General features: G+C 36.9%; 1 protein-coding gene across 16 annotated transcripts in view; it reads right to left on the bottom strand.

The window, feature by feature from the left end:
* The window catches only part of DST (dystonin), a 289372-nt gene that overhangs the window by 103172 nt on the left and 158719 nt on the right, over positions 1-27481 (bottom strand). For 8 of the 16 annotated variants that reach the window (XM_088162245.1, XM_088162257.1, XM_088162258.1 and 5 more), the window contains 12 exons: positions 27187-27325; positions 26262-26455; positions 23749-23911; positions 22996-23079; positions 22799-22906; positions 21952-22050; positions 10746-10880; positions 8233-8321; positions 7493-7625; positions 878-6433; positions 526-672; positions 154-369 (listed from right to left, as the gene is read on the bottom strand). In XM_088162245.1, coding sequence (XP_088018371.1) covers positions 154-369; positions 526-672; positions 878-6433; positions 7493-7625; positions 8233-8321; positions 10746-10880; positions 21952-22050; positions 22799-22906; positions 22996-23079; positions 23749-23911; positions 26262-26455; positions 27187-27325 — 7063 coding nt within the window. The other 8 variants (XM_088162250.1, XM_088162251.1, XM_014891770.2 and 5 more) reach the window with 3 other exon arrangements.

Genomic DNA, 27481 nt, shown 5'->3' with positions numbered 1-27481 from the left:
CTCCTGGAGTCTAGTCACATTTTCTACCATATAATATTGAATCATACATGTATCTTTATACTAAGATAAAATAAAGAAAAGCCAAATTCCTTTATTTTAGCCCAATCACCTTGAAAAAAATCAAGGTAAAAACATACACTGACAAAAACATACCATTTCCAAGTCAACAGCACAGACTATTTGTTTTGCTCGTTTTGAAGATCTATCACAGACTTCCGAAAATGCTTCCTGCAGAGAGTCATAGCTTATCTTCAGCTCTTTAATATTCTCTTCAGGAATATCCCTGTTACAAGACTTTAAGAATTCTTCTGCCAACTTCATGTCCTTTTTTAGGATAATTGCAAAGGTAGCCAGTCCTGATTCAAATGACTACAAAGAGAATATACAAAAAATGCATTAAGTTGATAGGAAAAAAATGTGTAAATCTGAATTGTTTTAATTACATTTCTGATACCTCTTTTGAAACCTAAGGGCTATTTCTAGCACCCATCACTGAAATGCAAGCATAAAGAACACTTTACTTACCTCTAGCTGTTCCAGTTCAGCTTTTAGTATTTCCAGGCTGTTACTAATAGGCTGTTGTTTATCTAGGTGGTTTTTCATATCTTGAAGCACTGCCAAATGTTCTTGCATTGTCTCTGTTAACTTTAAACACTGCTGTACTCCATCAAACTGAAAATGAGTTTTAAAAATAAGAAAATATTTTCCAAACTGACTTGAAAATAAGCAATAAAAGTCCTTGGGCTTATTATGATTTATTTTAAATTTATAGTCTAATTTTTCAGCCATTTTTCCAGTTCAATTGTTCTCTCCAACACTCAGAAAGATCCATGCAATTCCGTTAACACAGGACACTGAGCACATATTCGTTACTTACCATGCTAGTGGGGATGTCTCCCACGACTGCTTCTTTTGTCTTCAAAACAGGCTCAGTCAAGCCTTTGGACAGGCTTTCTGTCTTCCCATGCTCCTGATCACTTTTCCAAGTAGTGGTTGTGTTATCTGCCAATGTTTTCTCTTCTTCAGTTTCTGACCCAAGTTCTGATTGCTCTGTTGAGGAAAGAGAATAAAGCCCATCTCCTTTGCTTTTACCCTCATGCTCTGTGGTGGTACCAGCACCCTGTGAGCTCATAAGCAAACCATTTATCAGCTCCTCTAACTTGCTTGTACTTTCATCTCCAAGTGCAGTTTGAAAAATTTCCAGAAGTTCAGCAGTAGCAAGCTTGGGAACAGGAGCTTTCATGTCTGTTTCACTCTTCCTTTCATCTGCATCAGCTGTCTTTTGTTTGCAGGACTCCTGCTTCAGAATATCGTGCAGAAGATCAGGACTTCTGCAATCAGGCCAAAGCAGTGAAGGAGCATCACTGTCCTTGGGCTCTGTACACAGCTTGGTGACCATTAATGCAGTTCTAATGGCATTGCTCATTTGCTTCAGATTTGACCCACTAGAAATTTCACTCGCAAGCTGAGTGCTTCTAACCATTTTAAGTAAATTTTGCATTAAAGTTCTGGTATCAGAGTAACTTAGGGGTTCGCCTTCCTGCTTGCAATAAATATGTCCCATTTTCAATTTCCTTTGTAATATATTCTGTAAGTCTTCCATTAGTGTGTCAGGCACATCTGCTGGTTGTGAAATACCTTCTTTTACTTGAAAATCTTTGCAGGGTCCCATTTCTTTTTGCAATGACTCCATGGACACTTGTTTTTTGAAACTATTTCCAAAGGAGGAAGTCTCACTGAACATGATATTTTCTCCCTTTGTGTTTTTCAGCATCTCATGTTCCTTCTGGGCACTGTAATTCAACTTAGTCCCTGTGCTACTCAGAATTGCAGAAGAAACATCAGTGGTGTGAGTATGTCTCCCAGTAGGCAGCACTTCACTTCCACTCCCTAATTCTTTGGCATCCTCAATACTTCCTAAAGCATCTGGTTTTGTGGGAAAAATTTCACTATCATTGCTGCTTTTGTTTTCTGGAATGTCTTTAAGAACATTGTCAGTATTTTGACAGTTGATTCTCCCTGTTTCTTTAGTTATGCTAATCTCCTTTGGTTTCACTGTATCAGGTGGGGGAAAAGAGTAAGTGTTAAATTCACTTGAATGCATTTCTTCTGCATTTAGCAGAAAATCCTTTTCATTCCATATATCCTTTTCCCCTCTTTCCATGTTCTCAAAACAGAATTCAGTTTTATTGAATTCTGAATGGCCACCTTCTTTTATGCATGTTGTATATTGTTTTAAAGAAGCAGAAATGTTAACATCTCTCTTAAATTCATCTGATCTTGCACCTTGAATGGCAAGAAAAGCTTGATCAACATTTACTTTTTCTTTACTTGCAACAGGAGTTTCTCTAGCAGCTTTAATTACTGTTGCATCAAATATTTCCCCAAGGTTTTCCATCTGAATGGGACTATTACTTAGCCCCATGACATCACATTCCTCCATAATATTTACTCTATTTCTATTTTCTGTAAGAATTTCAAAACCTCTTTCTATTTGACTATGATTCCAACTGGTGACTGGATGTATTGGCTCCCTAAGTGAACTATTATCACCCACATGAGAGGTATCTGTAAGGAATTTATTGTCCATTTGGGATGAACTTTCCTTTAGTTGTTCCATATAATTTAATACATTTCCCTCTGCAAGTAGTGCCTCTCTCTGTCTTTGTCTATGATTTGAATCTAATATTGGCATGGTATTACAGTCTTTATTCATGCTATCAGTAAAGCATTCTGAGAGAAGCAAATTTTTCCAGGTACTTTGGTCATCATCAGTAGCTTGCTGTAGGTAGGCTGTCACACTGATGTCAGATTTCACAGTACCATCAAGAAGCTGAGAACCTGCTAGTCTCAACTGTGTTTCATTATTCTCTTCACTCTTTGTCGACATCCATTTAGTGTCAAAAGTATTTTCAGACTGAATAGGCTCCGTAGTATCTTGTGGCTTGTGTTCACTTTTGACACAAATCCCATATTCATCTTCTGTTTCCTGCTGTGTGTCTTCTTCACTGGTACATGAAAGACCAACATATCTTTCTTCAGAAATATTTGACATTGATTCACATATTGATGAGGATAGTTTTCCATTTTCATGGTTAGACTGGAATTGCAAAATATAGCCGGTCTTGTGGCCTAAAGAATAGCAGCAGTCATCAATATTCTGATTGTTTTCATTGCTCCTTTCTACATCTTCTGCAGACATTAACAGCTGGTCACCTTTACTTATGCATTGATGATGTGAATAAAAAATATCCATTTCATCTTCACTGTCAGAATCAGTGTCAGAGTCATCATAACTATCATAATCCTCCTCATAATCTTCCCCCTCCTGTGTACTTTCAGATTCCTCCTCACACGGGTCACCTTCTGCTTTCATTTCAACTTCCTGAATTCTGTCTTGTACAACTGCTTCATACATACTCCGTAAATAGCTCATGCCTTCTTCCTTTCTTCCTTCACTTTCGACAGTAATTGGTAACTCTTGCTCCTTCTCTCCAAAACCCCCTGTTCTTTCCTTTTCCTCAGGGACTTTTCCCATAGTTTTGGCATTTGCAGAAGCTATAGCTATGCTCTCAGGTTTCCCTTTCACAATTACATGAACATTCTCTTCAGCATTAACTGCAAATTCTTGGAAAGAGCTGGTCTCTTCTCTTAGGACTATTCTACCACCTCTCTCCTCCAGAAAACCTAATGGAACTGATCTTCCAGCCAGTTCTGGCTCTGGTGTATCATCATCCCCCAACTGCAAGGTATCAAACCCCTCATCACCTTGAGAAGTGTCAGAGGAAACATCATCATCCATTTGTGGAGTATCATAGACATCACTGTCATCATTGTCACCCTGAGGTGTTTCATAGGCTTCATCATCACCATCATCCAACTGAGAGCTGTCCTCTTCAGAGGCTACCTCACCACAGGCATGCTGCAGGCAGCTACTCTCAAGCTGTGGGGTGCCATCATCCCCCTCTATTGATGAGTCAGAGCTACTGTCACACGGCAGTAACTTGTGGAATATAAGATCACTTTCTTCTACTGCCAGCCTTTGTGCTTTGCTGTTACTGTCCCCCAGAGGTGGTCCATCATGTATGACAGTATCACCACCCAGTGAAAGCCTATGGTGCATGCCTGTGCTGTCTTCTAGACACAGTTCATTCCGAAAATCAGTACAATCCTCCAGGGATGACCTTCCATGGATATAAAGACAGTCCTCTAGGGATGGACCTGCATATTCCTGGAGAAGTTGTGCACCATATCTATTGTCTTCAAACTTCAGTGTGACACCACATTGACTAACCAATTCCTCTGGAAGCCTATCTTCAGTTTCTGCACTGATGGATGAACCAAGATGTCTCTGAAAATTATCTTTCGTGCTGTTATCCAGTACCATTCTGCTACTATCAGCTTGAAATATGTGAGGCCCATATTCCGTGCACCTTTCCAGCTCCTTCCATGTTTCGTTATTTGACAAATCATTCACACACAAGGAATTTTGTAATGTTTTATCACTCATGTTTTCATTATCCAGACTGTCTCCCACACAAATCCCTTCTTTTGCTGTTTGTGATAAAAGTGTCATATTCGAGTCATTTGGAAGATACCCTTCAATGTTTCCTGAATTTGTCTGCTGATTGTTATGCTTACAGAGTTCTGTCCACCCAGAAACCTCCAAAAAACCTCTGAGTTCATTTCTCTTCATGGAATTTTGAGTGCTGCCTACTACATTTCTGAGTTCTGCAGGGATATTTAACAGGATCTCCTGTGTATATTCTGATTGCTCAGTACCAAGAGCATTGCAAACATCTGGCCTGCACACATGGAGATCTTCTTGTGAAGATACGTAATTCCCAAAATCATCAAATTGAATACATTTCCTGTTTTTACAAGAATTCTCAACACCTGAAAGATCACCCTGAACATTATCTGCTGACTTTAGGTGAATTCCTTTTGAGCTTACATATTTGTTACTAAATTCCATTTCTGACACACAAGCATTGTACCCAGCACTATCAACTTCCAGCAACATACTGATGACTTCTTGCAGTTGTCCATCAAATAACAAAAGTCTCTGTCCAGTGTTTGCATCCATATAACTATTTACCATCAGGTAAGACATGAATATTTTCTTAGCTTGATCTAGATTATGACATACAGGGTCTTCTGTGCCAGAATCTTCATGTTCCCCCTCACAGTCATGAAATACAGATGGCAGAAATTCGTAAGTTGATAACCATTTTGCAGCATTTTTACAAGAGGACTTTAATTCCTCTACATTGGGCATTTTATCTGGTAAAATCACATTGGTCAAAACAGATACAGTGTTACTGTCTATTATCCCTGATTCTGCAGCCTTATCAAGACTGATTATTTCACAAGTTTCTGGAATGTAAAGTGCAGCTATTTTCTTTCTATCATTCAGTATTTTGAATGCCAGCTCATTTGTAATCATATCTTGGTGCAAAGAAGTTGATACGGGGAATATTTCACCAGTATGAGGCCAAATTAGTCCCACAAAGCCTCTCTGTGCTTCTAATACCAGCAGAGCACTGGTAGATGATATTAAGTTGCACTGCACAGCTTCATCAACAGTCAAGCGTTGTCCTGAGTTGTGACAAAGGATTCCACCAGTCTGAACCTGATGTGTGAGGATCCCACAGGCAGTGTCCTGATCTATCATCCCTTGTCCCATGGCCTCTTCCACAGTCATTCTCTTCCCTGAGTCAGGGTCAATGATACCTCCAGACATTAACTGAGCACCCAGCAGCCTGAACATTGTTTCCCTGTCAATGAGCCCTTCGTGGGCTGCCCTCAAAACAGTTACCCTCCTTCCACATTTGAGCACAATTCTCCCTTTTTCTTGTGGTTTCACAGATAGGAGTCTTAAACCTGTTGCTTCATGTATTATGCTTCTATGAATCATCTGTTCAAGGGAAATTTTCTCAGCACAGTTGGGGTCTATGAGATCTTTACACGTATCTTGTCTTTCCAGGAGTTTTGAATATAATGTTGGAGAAATCAGATTTCTCTGGAAAGCATTCTGCAAAGACAGTTTTTCTCCAGTAGATGGCAAAATCAAATACTCACTTGAAAGCTGATTCTCAAGAATTTTAACAGCCAGAGGTTCTGAAATCAAACCTTGTTCTAAAGCTGAAACAACTGGAATATTTGCTAATGATGATTCTGACAAAAGCTTCTTTGCATTACTTAATTCTTGCAGCTGCAACAGAATCTGCTCATCAATTAAGGCATGGGCTTTAGCTTCTTCCAAATCATAACACACTCCTAACTCTGGAGAAATTATTCCAGAAAGAATCAGCTGATTCTCAAGCAATCTAATTCCAGTGTCATAGTCAAGAAAACCTCTTAAAATAGACTGAAAGACTGAAAGGACTTCTCCAGTTGTTTGGTCAATGACACCAGCAATGACTTTATTCACCTAAAAGGGAATATAAAATAAAAGCTATCATTATCTTTGGACTGTACGTTTAAAATTTCGTTTTGATTTTAAATGCATGATAAGCATAAAAACATGTACTTACCAGGCCAGGAGGAATGTTGTGAATGTTAGCAGCTCAAATGCGCAAGTGATCTATGTCAGTCATTCAACAGCACATGATGTGATAAAAGATTTAAAACCAACATGCATCTGTGAATTGAAAACCTATGCTTTGCATACATAAATAGGGTTAGTGGAAGACAATAGAAGAAATGATTGCAGAGAGGGCAAATAGAACATATTCCTTAAAGGCACATTTTCATGCTATAAATGTCTGTGAAAGGTTAGAATATTTGGAAACAGTATGTGATTCAACACAACCATGCTATTCATGTTTACAGCATACAGCATTTCTGTATATACACTCAACAATATGGAATCAGATACTCTAGCAACAAATATTGCATTTAGTTTGCATGGAAAGCATGAAGTCAGTTTGGCAACATTATTTGAATTCATTACACAGACTCTGCTTCTATGTGTATATGAGAATACTCCATATTTAAAACTAATATTCATTAACAAATATAGTATCTCAGAGCTAATTGTATTATGTCCTCCCATTTTCATACCCAGAAAAATTTTAAGAAAAACTGAAAGTAGATCACTTCTAGGACATCTCAGAGTGATATATGGGAGAGAGTCACATGTTATTTTATGGTGTCATTTTTGCAGCAGAAACGCAGATTTATCTAGCAGTCAAAGAATGGCTTTTAAGAGAAAAGTTAAGAGATGAATGATTTGCTTATCTTTCTTCATGCAAGGCACACATTATTAAGACTCTTCACAAAAGAAGTCTGATGAATAGAATGCTCATGTGCACAGGTATGGTCACATACAGTATTTCATAGCAAATACACACCACCTTCAATCAATTAAATATCAAGTTCCTTCCACACATTATTAATTGCAGCTTCTTGTTTTGCTGATTATGTGTTGTTTGAAAAACCATGCAGTAAATCTCAAGAGAAACTGAAATCTAAGTTTGAATCTTGTTACCTTTTCTTCCATCTTTTCATCACCCATATGTGCTTCCTGCAGCTGCTTCAAAGCTTCGTTGGATAACAAGCTGTAGCTTTCCTGGAGAGATCTAACTTGCTTTTCCATTTCATGTCTCTCTTCATCTGTCATTCTGTTATGAAAAAAAATGGAAGAAGGAGATCGCTGGGTAATTTGTCACTTGTTGGGAGTGGTCTGCCTACCTTTACTCAAAAATGGCAAGTAGATATTAGTACAATTCCAGACAAGTAGTCAGGAAAAAATACAGCCTAATAACAAAGATGTTCAAGAAAGCTACAATCTGATTGCAGTTATTCAAGAAAAGAATGGGCCTTTGCATGGGCCTTTGTCTACTGATTACCAGTCAAGACAAGTAATGTAACCAGCCAGGAGTCATGAGATATCTCAGCAATTTAGTAATTTAAACCATCCGGTTTTAGACGCAGATGAAACAAACTTGCGGTAGGTAGTTCAAGTACAAACTTACTACAAATTTATTATTTATTTTGATTTCAAATGAAAATTTAAATATCTAATATTTTTAAGATGACCAGAGGCATACAAAGTCAGATTCTTGAAATAAACAAAATTGCATCAAGCTTCACCAAATGGGAAGACAAAAAAACCCCAAAATGTAGGTGAAATACAATTAGAACTATAAGGATATGATTTCTTTTTAAGCAAAGAGTATGTATTGATTCAATTAATTTACATGATTTCAGAAACAAAAAATGGCATACTTATCACTGTGCTTAGCTAAAAATGACTGAGTAGTCTGCAGAGCTTCAGCTATTTGTTCTTTCTTGGTTGACATTTCATGCAGGAAAATCTGAAAAATAAATAACCCGTGTTCAAGATATAATAATGTACATAAATAAAAACAAACAGAAACTTATTTATATCTGGGACTTATCTCAATAATATAAGAGCTTGATTTTTAAAAAATACTGGCTCTCCTTAGAGCAATATTACTTATAGGAATGGTATCATTTACATATAAGTAAGTCATTGTGATATGCCTTTTGATTAAGCAAGCTGTTTTCAGAAAACTATTGGGCAAAACAAAATATTTCAAAATGTTATTTGATGAAAAATTAATCAATAATTTAAAATCATATATTATAGTTGGCACAGTTTATAGCAGCTTTATAAAGGTTGTGTACTATAGTCATGTTCAAGAAGTTGCTCGCCAAAATGAGAGATAACAAATTTTTGAAAAGACCACAAGGCTTCATGAAATTCACTAACAGAGACAAATGCAATATGAGACACCTGGCAAAAACGAATTATTAATTAATATTCTCCACACTATCAGTTCTGTGTCATCCTCACTCAAGGACTTGTTCTGGTAGAGGAACTTGTGGGGATTTCATCTTATAATTTTCCTGAGAAGCTCCCTACAGTATCTTAAAAGAAAAGCACTAATTTTGGATAAATAAAGGCAAATTATCAAAAGGGAGTTCTGCAAGCTGGAGATATTTTCAACATAGGTGCTCAGTCTCAAGCAAGGTGCTTGGGCCCCTCATCCACTTGGGTCTGGACACAACCAATCTGTCCTTGCATGCATCGAATCAAAGGGCCCAAAAAGTCTCCCTTTGCAATCACCACCAGCAAGCCACAATCTCATCACTTGTACTGCCTGCACAGGAACCAGGAGAACCAGGAGAAGATGAGGGGAGCAGGCTGAGATAGCAGATGGGATGACAAGATCCACTTTACTCAGGGAACCAGTGTCACTGTGCCTGCTGTGTACATCCTGTCACTACTGGCATCAGCTTCTCTTCCCAGTACCTGGCTACACCCCACAGCAACCCCAACCCTCTGTGTGACATGTATTTCAGCTGACACTAGCTATTGACCACTTTCTAAATCACTAGCTAAATCACTGGTTTCCACATGTTTCTACACAACTTGTCATGGCATCACTGCTAGTCAGTGGAGACACAAATCCAGGCACCTCTGAAAGGTGCAGCTACCTCGCCAGCCATTTCACAAGGGAAGCAAAGACCCTCAGCAAACACCCATCTCCCACAGGAAGCCAAGACAGCCAACTCACAGGTTACTCACTGGAGGCACAGGCTAGACAGAGATGACACCCACAGTTGCTATGGCAAGCTGAGATGCCCTAAGGAGTTAAGTGCTGGCCCAACACTGATAAAGGTTTGCAGTGTAGTCATTAACAGGGGCAGAAGAACCAGCAGTGAATGCTTTTGCAAATCCTGATTTTAACTACTAGCAATTTACCAATCAATATGTCCAAATCAGTACAATCTTACTTCCTCCTGTAGATATAGGGACAAACTCAGAGCTAGCACTAGTCCTCTCTGAACAAGCTACATGCCAGAGCAGTGGTCAGCAGGACTGCCATCCTTCCCAACAGCAAGCTGGATTTATGCACATGCTGGTCCAGTGGCTCTTGCACCAGAAAGTATCACCAAAATAAGAAGACAGGAACAGGATGGCAAGAGGGCCAAAAATCATGTTTGCATGATGACACATCCAGTGCTGTACTGAGGGATGTGGACAAGACACTGTCCCTCTGCAGCTTAGTGTGCAGGTCAGCCTTCACCTACTGAAACCTTTTGGGGTGTAACTAAGCTATTTCATGGGGCAAACCCAGCAGGGGAGGGCCTAGAAATGACAGGAAACTTCACAGATGGAAATTTATGGTCAGAGTTACAATGCACACAGTGACAATGTCTTGTTAAATACAAAGGCATCAGGATGGGCCATCCCAACAGCCTGTGGAGTAGCGTGGTAACAGAGACCTCAGTTAAGATCTGCTGTACTTCCTAGGACAGCAGTTTTGACTATCCCTTAAGAGGACCCCTCAGATTAATTTTCAAAAGAAAATAATAGAAACTTGGCCCTCAGGCCCCTCCTACCAGCTTTCTCCTTCCTGGTGCCCAAAATGCCATCCTGACAGGATGCACTTTCCCTCTACAAAGGCTGAGATATGGTGTGCAGGGTCCAATTTCTCTAAACTGATATTTTGCAGTGTCAGAATATGTCACATGCTAGGTCTGTAAAAAACACTGGAGGCTTCTTCTTGAGTAACATGCTTGTGTCCCTAAACATTGATGTTTATTTACCCAACTCTCTACTCACAACCAAATGTGAAATTGTGTCCTGAGTAAAATGTGGATGGTGATTTGTAGGGGAAAAAAAAAAGTATTCATGGATTATTTTGGCATTTTAATCCATGCAAAAGCCTAAAAAGAGGAAGTGGTGCTTTATCAAAAGACATGTGTACCTGCTGCTTAGGTAAATCTGTCTTTTCAGCCTTTTCTCCTTCTTCTTTGCTGAGTGTCTTGCTGAGGTTTGACACCCATTTCAGTAAATCCCCAGCTTTCTCAACATGCTCCTTCTTTTCCTCTTCCATTGATTTCTGATGAGTGCCATGAATTGTAAAGAAACACGTAAATTTGAATTGTTGAAATATGTAACATTAATGTCTGTAGAAACACAATTCTATCACAATGTCATTATTATCACCACAAACATAAAATTATTTCTTTTTTATTTATCACCACATCCATTACTATGACACTTTGACGGAGGAACAAAAATGCCACATAATTATAAACAATAACAAAATAATACCTCAAGTGATTTTTAATTATGATAAAGGTGCTTATTCATACACACATACAATCATTATAAAATTATTGATAGCAAGAAAAAGCTTTGCATCCCAGCCATTACTCAGCAGATAAAATCTAAAAAGCATTTGCATATAAAGTGTCTTTGAATTGCTGCCTTTGCATTACCCTCAGGTAAGGATATGTAAAACCAGTATAGCATAATAGTATTCTGCACATTATGCACATGGATTACCAAAATACAATTAGGAAAAATACATTGCTTTTATGTCTACAGAAACAAGAAAAAATAAGAGTAAAATACTGAGACTTTAATCTTTTTCTGCACAGGAAAACATACTCCTTTTCATCTTAGTACAATCTGATAGGTGGACTCTCAATACTGAGAAAACTTGCTTAAGCCCTTCCATGTACCATAAGTAAAAATGAAAACATTTTATTTCAATGAATTTTTAAAAAATTTTATATGTAATTGTAATTCATTTGCCTATTAGAGCAGAAAACAATTCTAAGAAAAAAATAACATGAAATAAGAGGAAAACTCAGGACAGGAAACACAAGGTTTTGGTGCAAACAGCCCATTAAAATTAATGAAATAGCAGTTGAGAAAAACTACTGATGCAGGTGTGCTTACTGTACTGCAGATCTAATCCTTGCATATTTCATTGCCCCTCTTGTAAAACAAATGGTATCTGCAAACTGGTTTGTAATTGTAATTTAAGTAACAGGTCACGTGAAATACTACACTGTGTTCACTCACGAAATGGGCAACCCCTTTCAATCTTTAATATGTCACCTAAATCTACCCCCTTTGAACTAATATTAACTTAACCTCAGTATAATTTCTCATTTACACTACCTACATTAAAGGTAATGGCAGACAAGGCCTCCAGGTAAAGACTGAACACATAGATTGCATTTTGAAATTATGAATCTGCCTATCTATAAATGTCAGTTTTGCAATAAGTAATATCTTACTTAATTCCAGTTTCAGTGGTTTATGCTAATTAGTTGTTCATAACAATTAGTTTTACAGCAACTAATTAATGGCAGAAAACACCACTTATGATTTTCCATAAAGGTCATCACAGATATTTTCCTTAACTTTAACAGGTTTTAAAGCAGAGCCCAAAGTGAGTCCTAGTATCTTCTGTCCACTATGAATTATAGTAAAGACTGGAAATTCCTGTTTTCATGGGCTGAGCTGCTTCTAACAACCGCAGCCCAGTGTGGCAATCAAAAACAGCTCTATCTAAAGCTTCTTTGTAGGTTATCTTCTTCTTAGTCATGGGGCATGTTAAAGCTTTAATGTGCAATTTTTCATCCTTCATCTTTGTAGCTGTGATAGCATCAATAATACCATTCTTAATTGCATCTTCCATTGTTAATCTGGAATGAGATTTTGGATCTATCAAGCCACCAGTCAAGTACTGATACTCCAGGCATCGCATGCCCATTTCCTTGTCTATAGCACTTAAATGCACAGCGTCAACAGCTGACATAACAGTGTTCCTTACAGGATGAATGATCCCAGTAAAGATCAGCTCACACTGCTGGATTTGCTTGGCACAACCATCATCTATTAGCTCTCTTTGCAAAGCTTCTGAAACACTGTACTTTTTCCCTGTAAATGGATCAATTACACCTCCTGTACTAACCTGAGCTTCAAGGCATCGGAGGGCAGTAACTCTGTCTACCAAATTTTTGCGTGAGGCTTTTAAGACTGGAATTCTTTCATTGGTTTCAGAAAGCCAGAACCCTGCAATAGGACTGTTTAAATCTTTATTTGGCTGTGAACTGCTAACTAAAATATCACCAAACTCATTAACTGTGATGAGGCCCTCCTTATATTTGTTGACTAATGCTCTGTCAATTCTACCCTGATTTAAGGTCTCTTCAATATTAAACTGTATACCTGTTTTAAGATCTGTAAGCAAAAGAAAAGAGTTTCCATCAGAGTCAAAACACGTAGACTCTTTCCAATCAAATTCCTGTTTAGAAAGCTCAAGATATGTAGTTTTATCAATATAATTTTTTTTATAAGCCTCATATGAAGTCATTTCAGTTCCTGTGTCAACACTTATTACAGAGGTTTTATGACTTTTCTCTGCTGACGGGCTGCTTATTTTCCTTTCACCAACTGGAAGGAGAAAGCATTTACTGCTTACACTGAACAAACACATTTTCAGCAAATCACAGTAGTACATAGCTTTCCTGTTATTTGGATTGTGGAAACATTTTGCATTACTTGAAGGTTCATGCAAAAATTTTAAAATTGTGTTATTAAGCAAGCCAAGCTGCACAGCGGCTTCTGGAGGTACACGAACACTTCTTACAGGATCAATAACGCCCCCACATGCAATTTGAGCCTCAAGGATATTTTTACCTCTTTGTCTTTCTAAAAGTTGAGCTTCCACAGCCTGAAATACAGACAGCAGTTTCCCAGAACAGCAATAACCCAAAACAGCTTTCTCTGCCTCAAGCAGTCTACTCTTGAATTCGCTATCTGCAAGCCCTCTAACAACTGAATCATCAACAGAGCATTTCTGACCTGTTGTGGGATCAATAATGAAACCAGTAGCTGCTTGGGCCTCTAAAAATGCTAAGGCCAGTGCTTTTCCTATGATTTTTCTCTTTACTGCTAAAGCAAAAGAGAGTACCTCTTTGCTGGATTCAAGGTACAGCCCAGCTATAGCTGTAGGTTTAGTTAAAAACTTTTCAAGACTTTTCTGAACCTCATCAATAGTTTTCTGCCCTGAAATGAGCTGCTCAACAGTGAGCCTGTCTAAAAGTTTAACTTCAGTCAACTGCCTGGCAGTTACATCATGTCGGAGACCTTGAAATTTAATAGCATCATATTCCTCTGTAAAATATTCCAGCTGAGTAGCATCATCAACAGTTCTCAAAACCTCTTCTCCTAAGAAAGAGCTCATCTTTGCAAAGTCTTCTTTCCTAAGCCCTTCGGAAGTTTTGAATCCCTGAAACATTCTCTCTTCATTACCAAAAGTCTTGTCATTTTCTTGGTTTAATGTTGTGACTTCAACATGCATGTCATAGTGCTTGTTCTTCACTATCTGCAAATAGGAAGTTTTTGACACAGTGAGAAATACAACTGCAGACTATGCTGTATATAATTCACTCCTAAATCCACCACCAGAGAAACCAAAGGAAGAACTTGAATGCAAGTCAGAAAGGAGAAACGCTACTAGGACTGGCGAGCAGAGATATATAAAGGGCTTGAGTTCTGAAGTGCATTTTCCATTTCAAATATTTATTCAATAATAGGAATATGACTAGACTAAACACCAGCAACTGTTGTCTCTTACTATATGAGCTTACTGCTTGTTAATCAAAGCTTACTTTGACCAATAAAGATACAACAGTGTATGTGAATTCCTATTTTCAATACAAATTTTTAGAATAATCTCTTAGACATTAACAAACCTGGTAGTAAGGTCTAATATAAAGCTTTTTGTGTTATGTAAGACAGAAGTGGTTCCCTTCACCAAGGTAGGGACATAAGAAATACTAAACAGAATAGTAATAAAGCATAACCAAAACCAACGAACCAAATGGACCAAAAGGCACTGTTAGGAAGGCAAACCCTCACAAAATGTAGCGTGTACCTCCAAGGGATGCAGTTTTACCACTCCTAATTCATGTTGTGTGTCTTCTCCATGTCTAATGGTTTGTCTGGAACTGTGTAGGTTCCTGTTTCTCAGTATGTCCCTTTCAGATGTTCCAGAGATTTGGCTTGCTTTATCAAAAGTTATCTGGAACTGTGTACTCATCTGTGAAACAAACTCTGTAAATGACTGGGAACTTGAATCTTCTAGTGATTGGTTTATGCTTGACATCTGAAATTGCACCTCTCTTGGTACTGTATCATCAGCACTCACATACAATGTATTTTCTTCTATTTGATCCGATTTAAAACCTGATCTTTCCTGTTTCTTCCTTAACAAAGGTGAGCTTGGTTTTGCACGTGGAGGAAGCTGTTCAAATTCTTTAGCTGCAGTCTCACTCAGGTAATTGAAATCATTTCCTCTTCTCTCACAGCTCAATTTAAATCCAGAATCCTGAAGCTTATTATTTTGCTGAATTTCATTCTGCAATGAAAGAAGCCTGTGTTCACTCTCCCTGACCTGCAGATCCATCTTATGTTTCAAGCTCTCAACCATGCGCTTCTGTGCTTCCAATTCTTCCTCGAGTTTCCTGCACTTCTGGTGATAGTCCATTTCAGCCTGCTTCCCTTGCTGTAGTTGTTCATGACATTTTTTAAGCCTTTCTTGCAGATCTTCCATTTGCCTCTTGTACAACATGATGTTTTCCTCAGCCATATGCTTTTCTTGCTGAAGAGCAACACATTCTAATTTTATACCAGATATGTCCTTTTCTGTGATGCTATGGGATTCCAGTAATTTTTCAACTTTTTTCCTAAATTCCTCTGCAGAGTGTTTAAACTTAATGGATTCTTCCTGAAATAGAATCATCTTCTTGCGTGCCATCTGTTCATCCAGAGTCTTCTGGTGGAGTTCATCCTGCAATTTTTTTAATTTGCTACTTAGTTCTTGTATATGAGCTTGCTGTAGTGCTATCTTCTGCTCACTCATTCTCTTTTCCAAAGTTAGAGCATTCATCTGAGCATTTAAATTTTTAAGCTCCCGGTCAGTGCTAAGGGTGGAAGCATTTTGTTTATCGCATTTTTGTTTATAGTCGCTAGCTAAGTCTTTTGTTTTTGCAAGATCAACTTCTAGGCTTTTGATTTTACATATGAATTCTTGCTCAATTATTGTTTGTTTGTGCAATTGTTCATTTGTTGTACGCAACTGTTCTTTGAAACCATCTGCTAGGGCTTTCAATGAATCGTTTTTCCTCTGAATATTTTGTTTTTCCAAAGCCATCTTCTCTGATTCAGATTGAATTTGCTTCATCAGTAGTTTTGTTTCAGTGTTCCATTTATTAAGGTCTTCTATCTGTTGTTTCAATGTTTCTGAAACCTGATTGCTTTTGGTTAATTCATTCTTCAGCATCTGAATTTCATGCTGGTTTTCTTTCTCTACTTTTGTTTTTTGAAGCAACTGTTCTTTAATTTTCTTATATTGGTCTTGAAGATTATTTGCTTCTCCTTTGCATGACTGTGTTCTGTGTTCAGCTGCCAGCTTCTCTTTTTGAAGGGAACTGATTTGTGAGTTTAGATGTTTGATAGTGATTTCCGTTTTTGTCTGTGATCTGGTTAATTCCTCTATTTCTCTTTTTAGCTGCATCTTTTCTTGCTGAACAGATTTCAGGTCCTCCTGGTAGTTCATCTTAAGTTTTTTAAGATCCATATTTTCTTGCATCACCTCTTCGGCTTTACCTGTGGTTCTCTGAAGCTGCCTGTCCAGTTCTTTCAACTGTTGCAAATATCCCTGCTCTACTTGGTCTTTTTCCTCCAACTTAATTTTTAAGCATTTAAGTTCACTGTTGACTTTATCTAGTTTTTCTTTTAACAAACGAGACTTTTCTTCTGTTGATGATTTCTGAAGCTCAATTTCAGTCAGTTCGTATTTCAGGTCTTTAATAGTTTTATCGGCTTTTTTGTTAGCAAGGGTCAACTCATCTATCTTTTGTTTGAGCTCTTCTACTTTTTTAGCTTCTAGTTTCTTCTGGAAACTCATAATTTCAGAATCAATCCTACACTGGCTACCTTGCCCAGCTGTGAAAGTTGGCAGGGAAATTTCTCTAGTTACAGAGTATGTGCCTTCAATAACCTTCATTCCAGATTCAGCTCTCTCTCTTTCTTGTAGCTTTATTTCTGATAGGTTCCCTTTAAAGTCAAGATCTTGTTCCATTTGCTTGATGAGCTTCATAAGTTTCTCTTCTCCATCTGTTTTTTTCTTCAGTTCCTGCATCAAGGTGTTTTTCTGTTTCTCTAAATCGTGAAGATTTGTATCTTTTCTTCTTAGGAGCTCTTCAAGGTTTCTTCTGGTAAAGGTGCTTTCTTCTATTTGATTTCGAAAAGCACGGAGGTTTTCTTCCAGTATACTTCTTTGAGTCTCTGCCTGAATAATGAACTGCCTTACACACTCCAACTCCTGCTCTGCATCTGCTTTCTCTCTCTCAATGCTTTCTAGATTTACACGACACTGCTTTGCCTCCTGCTCAGCCTTGGTCTTCTGAAGACAGATCTCCTCCATCTCCTTTTGCTGCTTCTTCCGCTCTTTTTCTGCAGCTTCTCTCACTTTAGGGAGCTCCTGTTCCACTCGGATTTTTTGTTTCTTCATATTCTCCAACATCTCCTCAAGTGTTTTCACCTTTCCCATGAGCTTTTTATTCTCATCAGCTGTGCTATTTTGCTGTGCCATTAGATCTGAATATGCCTTACGTGCAGATGCTTCCTTGTTCTTTAAAATCTGTAAAAGATTAAGATAAATTGGAATGCACTTTTTGTAATGCAGCATATGGAACGTATTACACTCTTAGAAAAGCAGAAGGGAAAATACTTACTCGTGTATGTATGCTATGTCCAGAAAGCAGGATGAGCAGTTCCCACCACCATCACCTTCTCTTGAAGGCTTCAGGAAGTTAGCATTAGCCAAGTATGAAACCCTTGACAAAGACATCCATAAAGCGAAGAAGTCCTGAAGTCTCTCACTTCAGTCAGATGCCTCTTAGCAGAAAGCAACACCAAACTGCTCACTTTGGCTTTCTCTCCAAACAAATAGGTAGAGCAAACAATGACCCAAACACAGTGTGCAAGAATTCCCAAGGAGAAAGTGGCCTACCATTTCTCAATCAGTTCAGCAGGAGCTGGAAGAAGGATTTAAGCTTGCAAGCACAAATGACACCAGAAAAGTTTGGAAATCCCCTCCAAGAAAAGAAAGAGTATCTTAAAGCCAAGATGCAGCAGGTTCAGAAAGAGCAGCATCCAAACCCCTGTACATCTGTGCTCCATGGTGTGCCCCCCTGCCCAGTGCCCCCACTGACTCAGTTGGGAGACTGGTAAGGGCACAGCTGTTCTGCAGTGCAGACACTGAAGTGTAAACATGGTAATTAGGGAAATCCTAATGAAAACCAGTTGGCTGGTAGTCTCTATGTATTGGCAGATCCAGAGCAAGTCATTTAAGCAAGAAGTGTAATCACCAGTAATAATATGGTTGAAACTATACATACCTTGTCTTCATTAGCACTACTGTGGTGCTAAGTTACCAAATGTGAGCTAACGTGAAGTAAGAGCACACCTATATTCCTATGATCATACAAACAGGGCACAAAGGATAATGAGAGCAACGTTTTCAAACAAACCAATCATTGGGTTACTTAAAATTTACCAGATTTACTTAATTTTTCATATGATATCTGAGACATTTCCTAAAGGCTAATGCAAAGGCAGCTTCTTCAGTTCCTCTCCATATTTCCCTCTATTAAAATTTTCAACAGTCCTCAATAGAAACAAAGTATTTAAATTGATTTATTATCAGATCTTTTATACTCACATAAACACAGAATCAAATGTATTATGCTTCGAAAAAAGACCTAAAAATATAGACACAGTAACAAACTGTATGTTCTTAGATTTCATTTTTCTAATCAACATGCTGAGCATCAGTTGGGTGGAGAAAAGGATGGCAAATATTAACACGAAATAAACATAAAAATTAATTTCTAAGAACTTAGAAGTCTTAAGCATCTCAAAATGCACAGTAATTGATATATGATTAGCATATTCATTGTTTAAATTATGTTCAATCAATCTTAAATCACTTGACCTTGACATACTTTGTGATTCAAATGTTGATTTGCATTGATTTAAAATCATTCTTAGATTAACTTTTTCATTTGCATTGCACAGAAACTCTGGTACCTTAATCATAGCTGTGCTCCTTTTCTCTTCATGATCTTTCTCTCTCTTTTTTTGCTTTTCCTTTTTTTTAAATGAGGCTTTTATGCCTACTTTTTCACTGAATGTTTTCTGGAGTTCAGTGGTTTTTCCAGGGACCTTTGTGCTACTACCCTCATCTCTACTGTCTACTTCTGAAACTAACAATAAATCTTTACATTTCTGACCCTGTTCTAGCCTGTCTTCTCCACTCTGCTTCTTCACGTTGACTTTCTTATAGTGACTTAGAAGCTTTTTTGCTAGTTCATGTTCTGATAATGGAAAATAATCCTCTCCTCCAGAAAAAATTCCTGAGACACCTAAATTTGCATTTAAATCACCAGCATTTCCTAACAATTCTGTACCTAAATGTTGATCATTCTGCACTGGTGATAGCTGAAAATCTAATGGGTAGGATTCAAAAACTTTTGCTGCACAGTGAGTCTCTGAAATATTTCCTGAAGAAACAGCCAAAATTTCTTGCTCTGTATTCTTGGCTTTATTTGAATTTGATTTTTCTAGGATTTCATTTTCTACAAGGAAGTAATCTTTATCCAGAGATGGTTTCTGCAGTTTGTCAGTATTCTTTTCAACATGATGATAAACATCTGGAGTACTCATAGATTGCAAATTTAACTTTGTTCTTTCACTTCCATTGTGCACTGCCAGCTCTCCGAAAGAGGATGCAACTTTGTCTAAAGATGTTGCATCCGTTGCACCTGAAAGAGAACCAGCTTTTTCACCACACACTTGAAACTCTCTGTCTTCAGATTTTAAAGTACTATGGCTTTTGCTTTCTGTAAAGGAATGCTCTTCATGCTGACATTGAAAGTAAGGTCTCTGTGAAAACTGTTGCTGTTTGTAAGGGCTGATACCCAGGGCCTCCTTTGCAGTTTTTGGAGTTACTTCAGTTTTCTTTGTTGTTAGCTCAAAATCAGTTTCTGATTGCACTACAGGCAACTTCTTTGATTTCCCCTCTGTTTTCTGTCTCTCTGCATTAGCAATTTGCTCATTTAACATTTCACTAGGATCATTGTTCACACTCACACAGATTTCAGTTGAAACAAAACTATCTTTCCTGCCATTTTTTTCTTCTTTACTTTGATTACCAAAACCCATTAAACTCTCTTCCTCTGTATGCAGCTTACTGTCTCTGTTGCCTCTAATGGTACTTTCTTGACCACTGAAATTTAGAAGTTGTTTAAATGTTCTATCAGTTTTAATTTTATCATATCTGCCTGCAGTTAATTTTCTTCTGTTTATTTCCAGTTTATTTTCTGTATATTCAGGTTTACTGGTAAAGTTCTGGTTTTGCAGATATTCCACATCCATCATGCTTTCATTAGGTTTCTTTTCTTCTCTCAATTCAGGATCTTCATTACATCCCAAATGTGGAAAGACTTCAGCTGACTTCACAGGTTGCTGGAGTTGATTCTCTTCTGGTAATCTCTGAGCATGACAGCACACAGATTAAACTGAGATATGATGGAAAGTATCTTATTTATTCCTTATTCTCTGTTTTCTTAATGCCATTAATGAGAGTTAGGAAGAAAGACTGCATAAAAGAAAATATTGGAACAATCACAGACAATGGAGGTCTGTGAAGAATTTTTCTTTCCGGAAGAAAAAAAACCTCATTCCTCTTTTGAAAAAGATTATTATTTTTCTGATTTGCTACCCTGATAAAAGAGAAAAAAACCCATGATATTATTTTGAGACTGGAAACCTGCTTAGGTTATCTTCAAAGAAGCTACCAAAGGTTTAGAAGGCTGACAGGGGGTAGAGAAGGAAGGAAGATGAGGGGTACTTGATTTCAAAAAAAAAGCAATCCTGGAGACTCAGAGCAGACTGAAACTCTAAACATTTTGAAAAATTCCACTTGTTCTTGAAGGACATGAAGTCTATCAACATTCACAGATTTCCTGACCCTTTTTCTTTGACTGACTTTTTATCCTTGATGCCATTATCATTATTAGTCATACTAAATCCTCAGTTATAATGGCAACTTATCAACAAACTTTATGTATTTCCATCAGTTTGCTCCACCACTTGATGATGCCCAAAGACACATGCTGATATTAGTGTTGGTTCAGAGGTATTCAATAGCAAGAAAAGCCAATAAAGACAAAATTAGCACCAGAATTTTATAACTTTCATTTAAGAACTGTTTTTTCTTTAAAAATATCATTAAAATTTATACCCATACAGTACTGTTCTCCAATTTTATCCAATTTATATAGTTTACACTTAATGTAGTCCTTAAAGAATGACTACATAATCTTTTTCTGAGACACCATTTTCAAAAGAAAGTGACAAGTTTAGAAGGTTGGTTTTTTTTCTCAATTATTTGGAAGATTTGCTCTGCAGCAAGTATGTATTTTCAGTAATTTGTCTGCCTAATTTCAATAACCTACTCTTGCAAGTAAGATCCAACACTAAGCAAAAATTAAATGCTGTTTGACCCCAAGGAATTAATACAGTGGAAAGGCAGAAGGGAAAAAATAAAGTGAACAGATCAAACTAACTTCAGAAATTAATTAAGAGGGCATCTCATCTCCCTGTTGAAAGAACTTCCTTGTAGGTTGTTAAGTGGACCAGAATGCATGCTATGGAATATTTTAAAAATGTATACATAGGATATATGTGATGAGTTTGCCTTCATCTTAATGTCTGCTTTTATCCAAAAGATCAAGCCCCTAGGGTATTAAAATTGAAAGTATTAGTATTTAAATTTAAACTCCATCTCCATCAGAATTCAACGAATCATACGATCTTTCTAGGTGCAAGAACTGGTAAAATGCATGTATGGTACAGGATTTTGCTTATCTGAATTATAGCAGTGCTAACACCGCTACATTCCTGTATAATGTGCACTACACAAGGAATTTTAGTTTTCCACATCTGCTGGTAACTTTGTGAATTATTCCAACAGGTATATTGCATTTTCTTTGCCTAGAAGTTCTTTTTGCTTGGTTGACTGCTAGAGAATGACCTACCTCTTCCTCTTCCAGTCTTTTCAAAGAATCACCTGCAAACTTAATGTACTGGGTCATCAAGGTCACTAAGGCAGTGTACCGAGTCCGTAGATCCATGAACTGTAGAGAAACAAAAAGAGAGAGGTAGGTGTCATAGAGGTGAACACTCCAATTAAGCTTGAAAGAAGTGATAAACACTGCTCTAGAACCTATTTTGATTTCAAAATCATGATTGTGGAATCCAAAGTTCTAATTTTAATTCCAAAATTTAATGCTGTAAAGAAGGTGCACCTGAGCAAATATATTCTTAGGATCTATGAGCAGATCCATAAGAAGAAGAAACAGAAGAGAATATTTTGACTTGACAGTCATTTGATTCTTCCCCCTGTAAGAAAAGGTTTCAAGAGGGACAAGCCATGCTAGTCACTATTCCTCTCTCTAACAGGTAGCAGAGAGAGATTAATCTTTCTCACCCAAATGAGCCTGATTTAACTTAGAATCTATCAAAGTGTCCAGATTTGGTAGGTTTTACTATGGTCAAGATGAACTTCTTGCTTACTGTGATCAAGATCCAGTCCAGAGGTAATTCTAAACAGTTTTACTGAGGCAGTTTTACTGAGTTTACAGTTCTCATAGACCTTTTTATAATTTGGGTGACTTTTTTTAATCAGTCACATTATACTGTCTTGCTGCCAAAATGCAGCATAAGGAACAAGAGAATATTTTTTATATCGTGGTTCTACAGGCAAAAATCCCAATCTTTCTTGGATTACCATATTTAATCATTAATAAATCTGAAACTGAATTCTTGTGTTTACTCTGTCTTAAGCAAAGACTCACATTTTCCTATCATAAGAAACCCATTTACCTCTTGAATAATGAAGTCTGATGAGCTTTGCATTCTTCGGCGCTTTACTGGAGATTTTTGTTGGGAATCAACCATAGCTCTGTAGGTCATGGTCTGCAACTCATAGTCCTGTACAAGAGAAAATACACAAAATCATTGGCATTACACATGATACTGACACAAAAAAAATAGGATTATAAGTGTAATGTTATTGCTACCTTCACAGCAGCTGAATATTGTTCTGAATACTTCTGGCATTCATCTATTTTGCTTTGTTTCATTTCAATCTCAGAAACCAGCATCTGTAAAATACGAATGCACATTTTCACCTTAAAATTTATTTTTATTACTATTATAAATAACATTTCTGCTTTATCTAACATTATCTAACCTAAATAGGTTAAATAAGATGTTCATTAACATCTACTTTACCTAATACGCTCCTATCCATATGTGTACAAGGCTCAAGTCTTTGTCCTCAGCTTTATTAGATTTACAGTACAGAAGTAATGAAAAAACCTACCAGGTTAATAGTTGGTGAATTAACTTATAACAAAATCAGGACTATATAATTTCATGCATATAATTTATTATCCTGTCTACTTATATTTATTTCCTTCTTGCAGGAGACAGATGTTGAGTTTAGCTTTGCTTCCATGAAAATATTTCTACATCCATAAACAAAAAAGAGCAGCACTGAATATGAAATTACATGGTAAGACAAGTCCAGAAGTTTAAAGTTTTGATGTTCTTGCACACTTCAGCACCAGCAATCTGGTCTATAAAACAGTGACAATTGTCACTGGGTGATACATTCATGGCTGCACTATAAACACAAAATCATAAAATCTAGTGATTATTTGGAGCTTTACAGTAGCGGCTGATGGATATAAGTTCCTCATATTAATAAACAAGATTAAGATCACTGATATTGTAATTCTTTGCTTGCCACAATGACATCTCCTTCATACCTTATGTTGGTTCAATTGCTTAGCCAATGCTTTGCTATTTTCAGGATGTATTTCTTGAATCTTTCGCTGAGTATCTTCCACTTGTTGAATCCAAGTGTCCAAAGAATTGTAAGTATCTTTATAATACTTCAGAGACTTATTAATACCTTCTAAGTCACGCAACCTGATTTTATTTTAGAAGACAAATCAAAGGGGAGAAGATTAATATTAAAGACAAAAATTACAACACTAAGACAGCTTTAAAGCCTTCAAATGCCTTAGCTCTGTTATAGTTTACTGTATAAACATACTAAAGTAACACTAATTAAGCAGCAAATTCACTTCTCAAACACTAAGGCTCCCAGACTGATGAACTTTTTCCATTTGTCATAAAAGACATCCAGGAGAGCCCCTAGTACACAAGAAACTCTATATATCCCTCATTAGCATGTTCAACTGCTTGAAACTCCATGAGCACAGGAAACCCCAAGAAAGAGGGAGGGCTCTGCTACAGCAATCAGTTCTGTTACAAGAAGTGAGAGTATTTAAAATGTGACCTATGAATCGAGGAGTGTGCCATGCTGGAGTCAAGTAATGGACCACCATACTCTCCATGCCTCCCACAGAACAGCAGGAGTTATGCTAAAACTAAAGATGTAAATATGCTAATGTGCAAAAGTAATTGAACATGTACATCTAATTTTAAATCGTGTTTTTGACCTAAAAAGAGAGTTCTGTGTATTTCTTTGAAGTCATTTCCATACTGAGGGAGATACAGTTTTTCTTTCGTGATCCTTATACTGCTACTTGTTATCATGGTGTGATTTGGCGCAGAGCCAGGAGTTAGACTTGATGATCCTTGTAAGTTCTTCCTAACTCAGGATATTCTATGATTCTACTTAAAATATCATATAAATATGACCACACAACACTGCAGAATAAACAAAATTAAACAACCTTTTACAGTTCGACTTGGAATGAATACTTTGAATTGCTCTAGTATTGCTCTTAAGATGCCAAAAAGAGATTTTAAAAGAGCAAGTAAAGAACATTTTTTTGCTCAGGTTTCATACTTAAGCATGTTTTAAAGTTAATAACCATGAAAAAGAGAAAGGATCATGATCCTGCAGCCAATATTTGTACATAAATTTTGTATAATTATCAGTGTCAACTTGGTAGAAAGAAGCAGAGATAATATTTGTAGAAAGCAGCTTGTTTACAGCTCTGTACTGCAGTTACTGCAATCTGTCCTATTTACACCAGAAGCCCCTACATATTAGCAGTCATTTTTCAGCATATTCTGTTCAGGATACAGTCATAGGAGGAGAGCATGTGGTTCATGCTTACTCTCTTGAAGAAATAAGAGCACTTCAGTACCTCATAAAACTACTGTTTAATCATTTAAATTATGTCACACTAACAACTGATGAAAAATCAGAGGTGGAACTTAAGCTAGCCTTTCTGCAGTCAGCTTTAAATGAATTGCCTTTTTCCAATCTTGTAACTTACAGCAATGTTAAACAGACACAACTAAACTAGTTAATTACAAGTGAACAACTTCAATATTGCACTTGAATGTTTATTCACTCCGTAGAAAAGCAGGAAAAAAGTATGACAGGTTGTTGTGTGAACTAGTACATCAATAGCACTATCTTCAGTGTTCTTTTTCAGGCTATCAATAATTGCCAAAAATGCAAGAGCATTTCAAAGGAAAGAACTTCAGACTGCACAGTACAGAACTCCTCAATACTTGTCCATACATTTTCCTTCAGCCTGTAGAGTTCTGCTTCCTTTATATACAGAAAACAGGACTGTAGAGACTTAAGGAAAAAGCATTTCCAGGAATGCCATGTATGGACGTCTCCTTCAGAAAGACACGTAGGTGTGTTCTGCTGCATCTGCACAACTGTGTAGGTATGTGCACTCGAGCAGCATATTTCAGTATTTCAACTTTTATTTGATAGTAAAGAGCTGAATTTAGAACACTATCTCTATTGGATATTTAGAAAAATAGAAGGCACTGCACCAAAAAGTTACTGCACCAAAAATTAGCACAGAAGTCAATGGAAGCTAAGAACTTCCAGACTTAACAGTTGAGTAATTAAAAGCAAATTAACGTGAATCCAATCATAACTGATGAATCAGCCCAGCAATTTAGCCCATCAGAGTTAATTACGTGGAGAAACAGATGGCATTTCCATAGGACTGCCAGGCATTTCTGCAGGTTTGTGTTTTTTAAAGATAAAAGACAATTCATCTCTACTGTGTATCAGTAAGTAGTAAGTTTCTGTATCTTGCTCATCTTCTGGAGCTTAACAGTCACAGATATTTCCAGTGGAAAAGTAAGGCAGTGTTGTCAACAGCACAATAAAGATCTTCATCCCAGCACATTCCAAGAACAGTTCAGAAAAGTATTCAGACCTCTTTTAACATTCATTTCTGATTATTTTTCCTCAGAAATAGTAAAATAAACCCTGTACTGTTTACAAAACACTAAAAAAAATGAACATATTGTAATAAAAATTCATACAAACCTATTTTCAATTTGTGAATGAACATTTTGCCACCTCTCAGCCAACTGATCAACTTTTTCTTTATGCCAGTCAAAGTCAAGATCACGTTCCTTGTGCATTTTAAACATCTGATCACTGATCATCTTTGCCTTCTGCAGTTCATCCTCTAAGGCATGGAATGTTTGTCTTTTCTCATCTACTTCAGATCTCCATTGCTAGTAGGTGATTAAAAAAAGTTGCAAATAACTCCTAAATTATGACACTGTTTTATAAATTAGTCTTTTACATAAGTATGCTGTATAAATGACTCAATAAAATTGCTTCAATTAATATTTTACTTCTGCTTGCTCAAATACTCAAGTGGCACCAGAATGGATCTGAAGCAATAAACTGAAAAATAATTCTAAATAACAGCAATCTTCACAACACATAGGTCAAAACACAAGCATCAAACGAACACACCTTATAAACTACAGCTTTTAAAAAAAATTATTAGGCAGATGCCAATCGTTTTATCTAGCAAAAAAGCATTACTCATAATTTGTAATATCAAAATTAGTTATATACAGCAAACAAAAAATACTGACTTCAATCTTTCTATTTCTCATAAATATAAATAAATATTTATGTTACCCTAAGTATATGCTACCTTCTGAAGAGCAAAGAAAATCTTACTGCAGCATTAACAAGTGCCACTTGTGCAAGTTCAGATACTTCAATGTATTTTGCAATAGCAGGAACATGTTTTCAACCTATCCAAATCTTAATGCTCCAAAGCTGCCATTTTTTTCTGAAATGTCAATCCTAATACTTCCTAAAACTAAACATACAAGCCAATGTTTGATAAACTATGGAGTGTACCATAACAAAATCAAGTGTTACAAGACAGATAGGTTTTGTCTTATTTCTTTTATTTGCCCACGAAAAGGCACCAGCCAGCTCTTACCTTTAATGTACCCATCAGATTTTCAATATTGTTTTTGTCAGCCGTTACTGCCTCTTCTTCACACAATTTAGTTTCATAGTGTTTTACTAATGATTCTGCTGTTTGGGTGTTCGTCAGCACCAAATTTATAGTTTTTAATCTGAAAAACAGACTCCCTGTTAACTGAACCATGAATACCAACACTCAATAAATTTGTGTTTTTCAGGCTTTTCATGTCACAGGGTACCCCTTTATACAATGTTAAAATGTTAACTCCCTTTTCCTTGATCAATATTATTCATACTGATTTAATTTA

Source organism: Sturnus vulgaris, chromosome 3 (assembly GCF_052056855.1).
Source record: "Sturnus vulgaris isolate bStuVul1 chromosome 3, bStuVul1.hap1, whole genome shotgun sequence".
NCBI lineage: Eukaryota > Metazoa > Chordata > Aves > Passeriformes > Sturnidae > Sturnus > Sturnus vulgaris.
The sequence above is the reverse complement of the archived record's forward strand: the minus strand, read 5'-3'. Positions and strand labels throughout refer to the sequence as shown.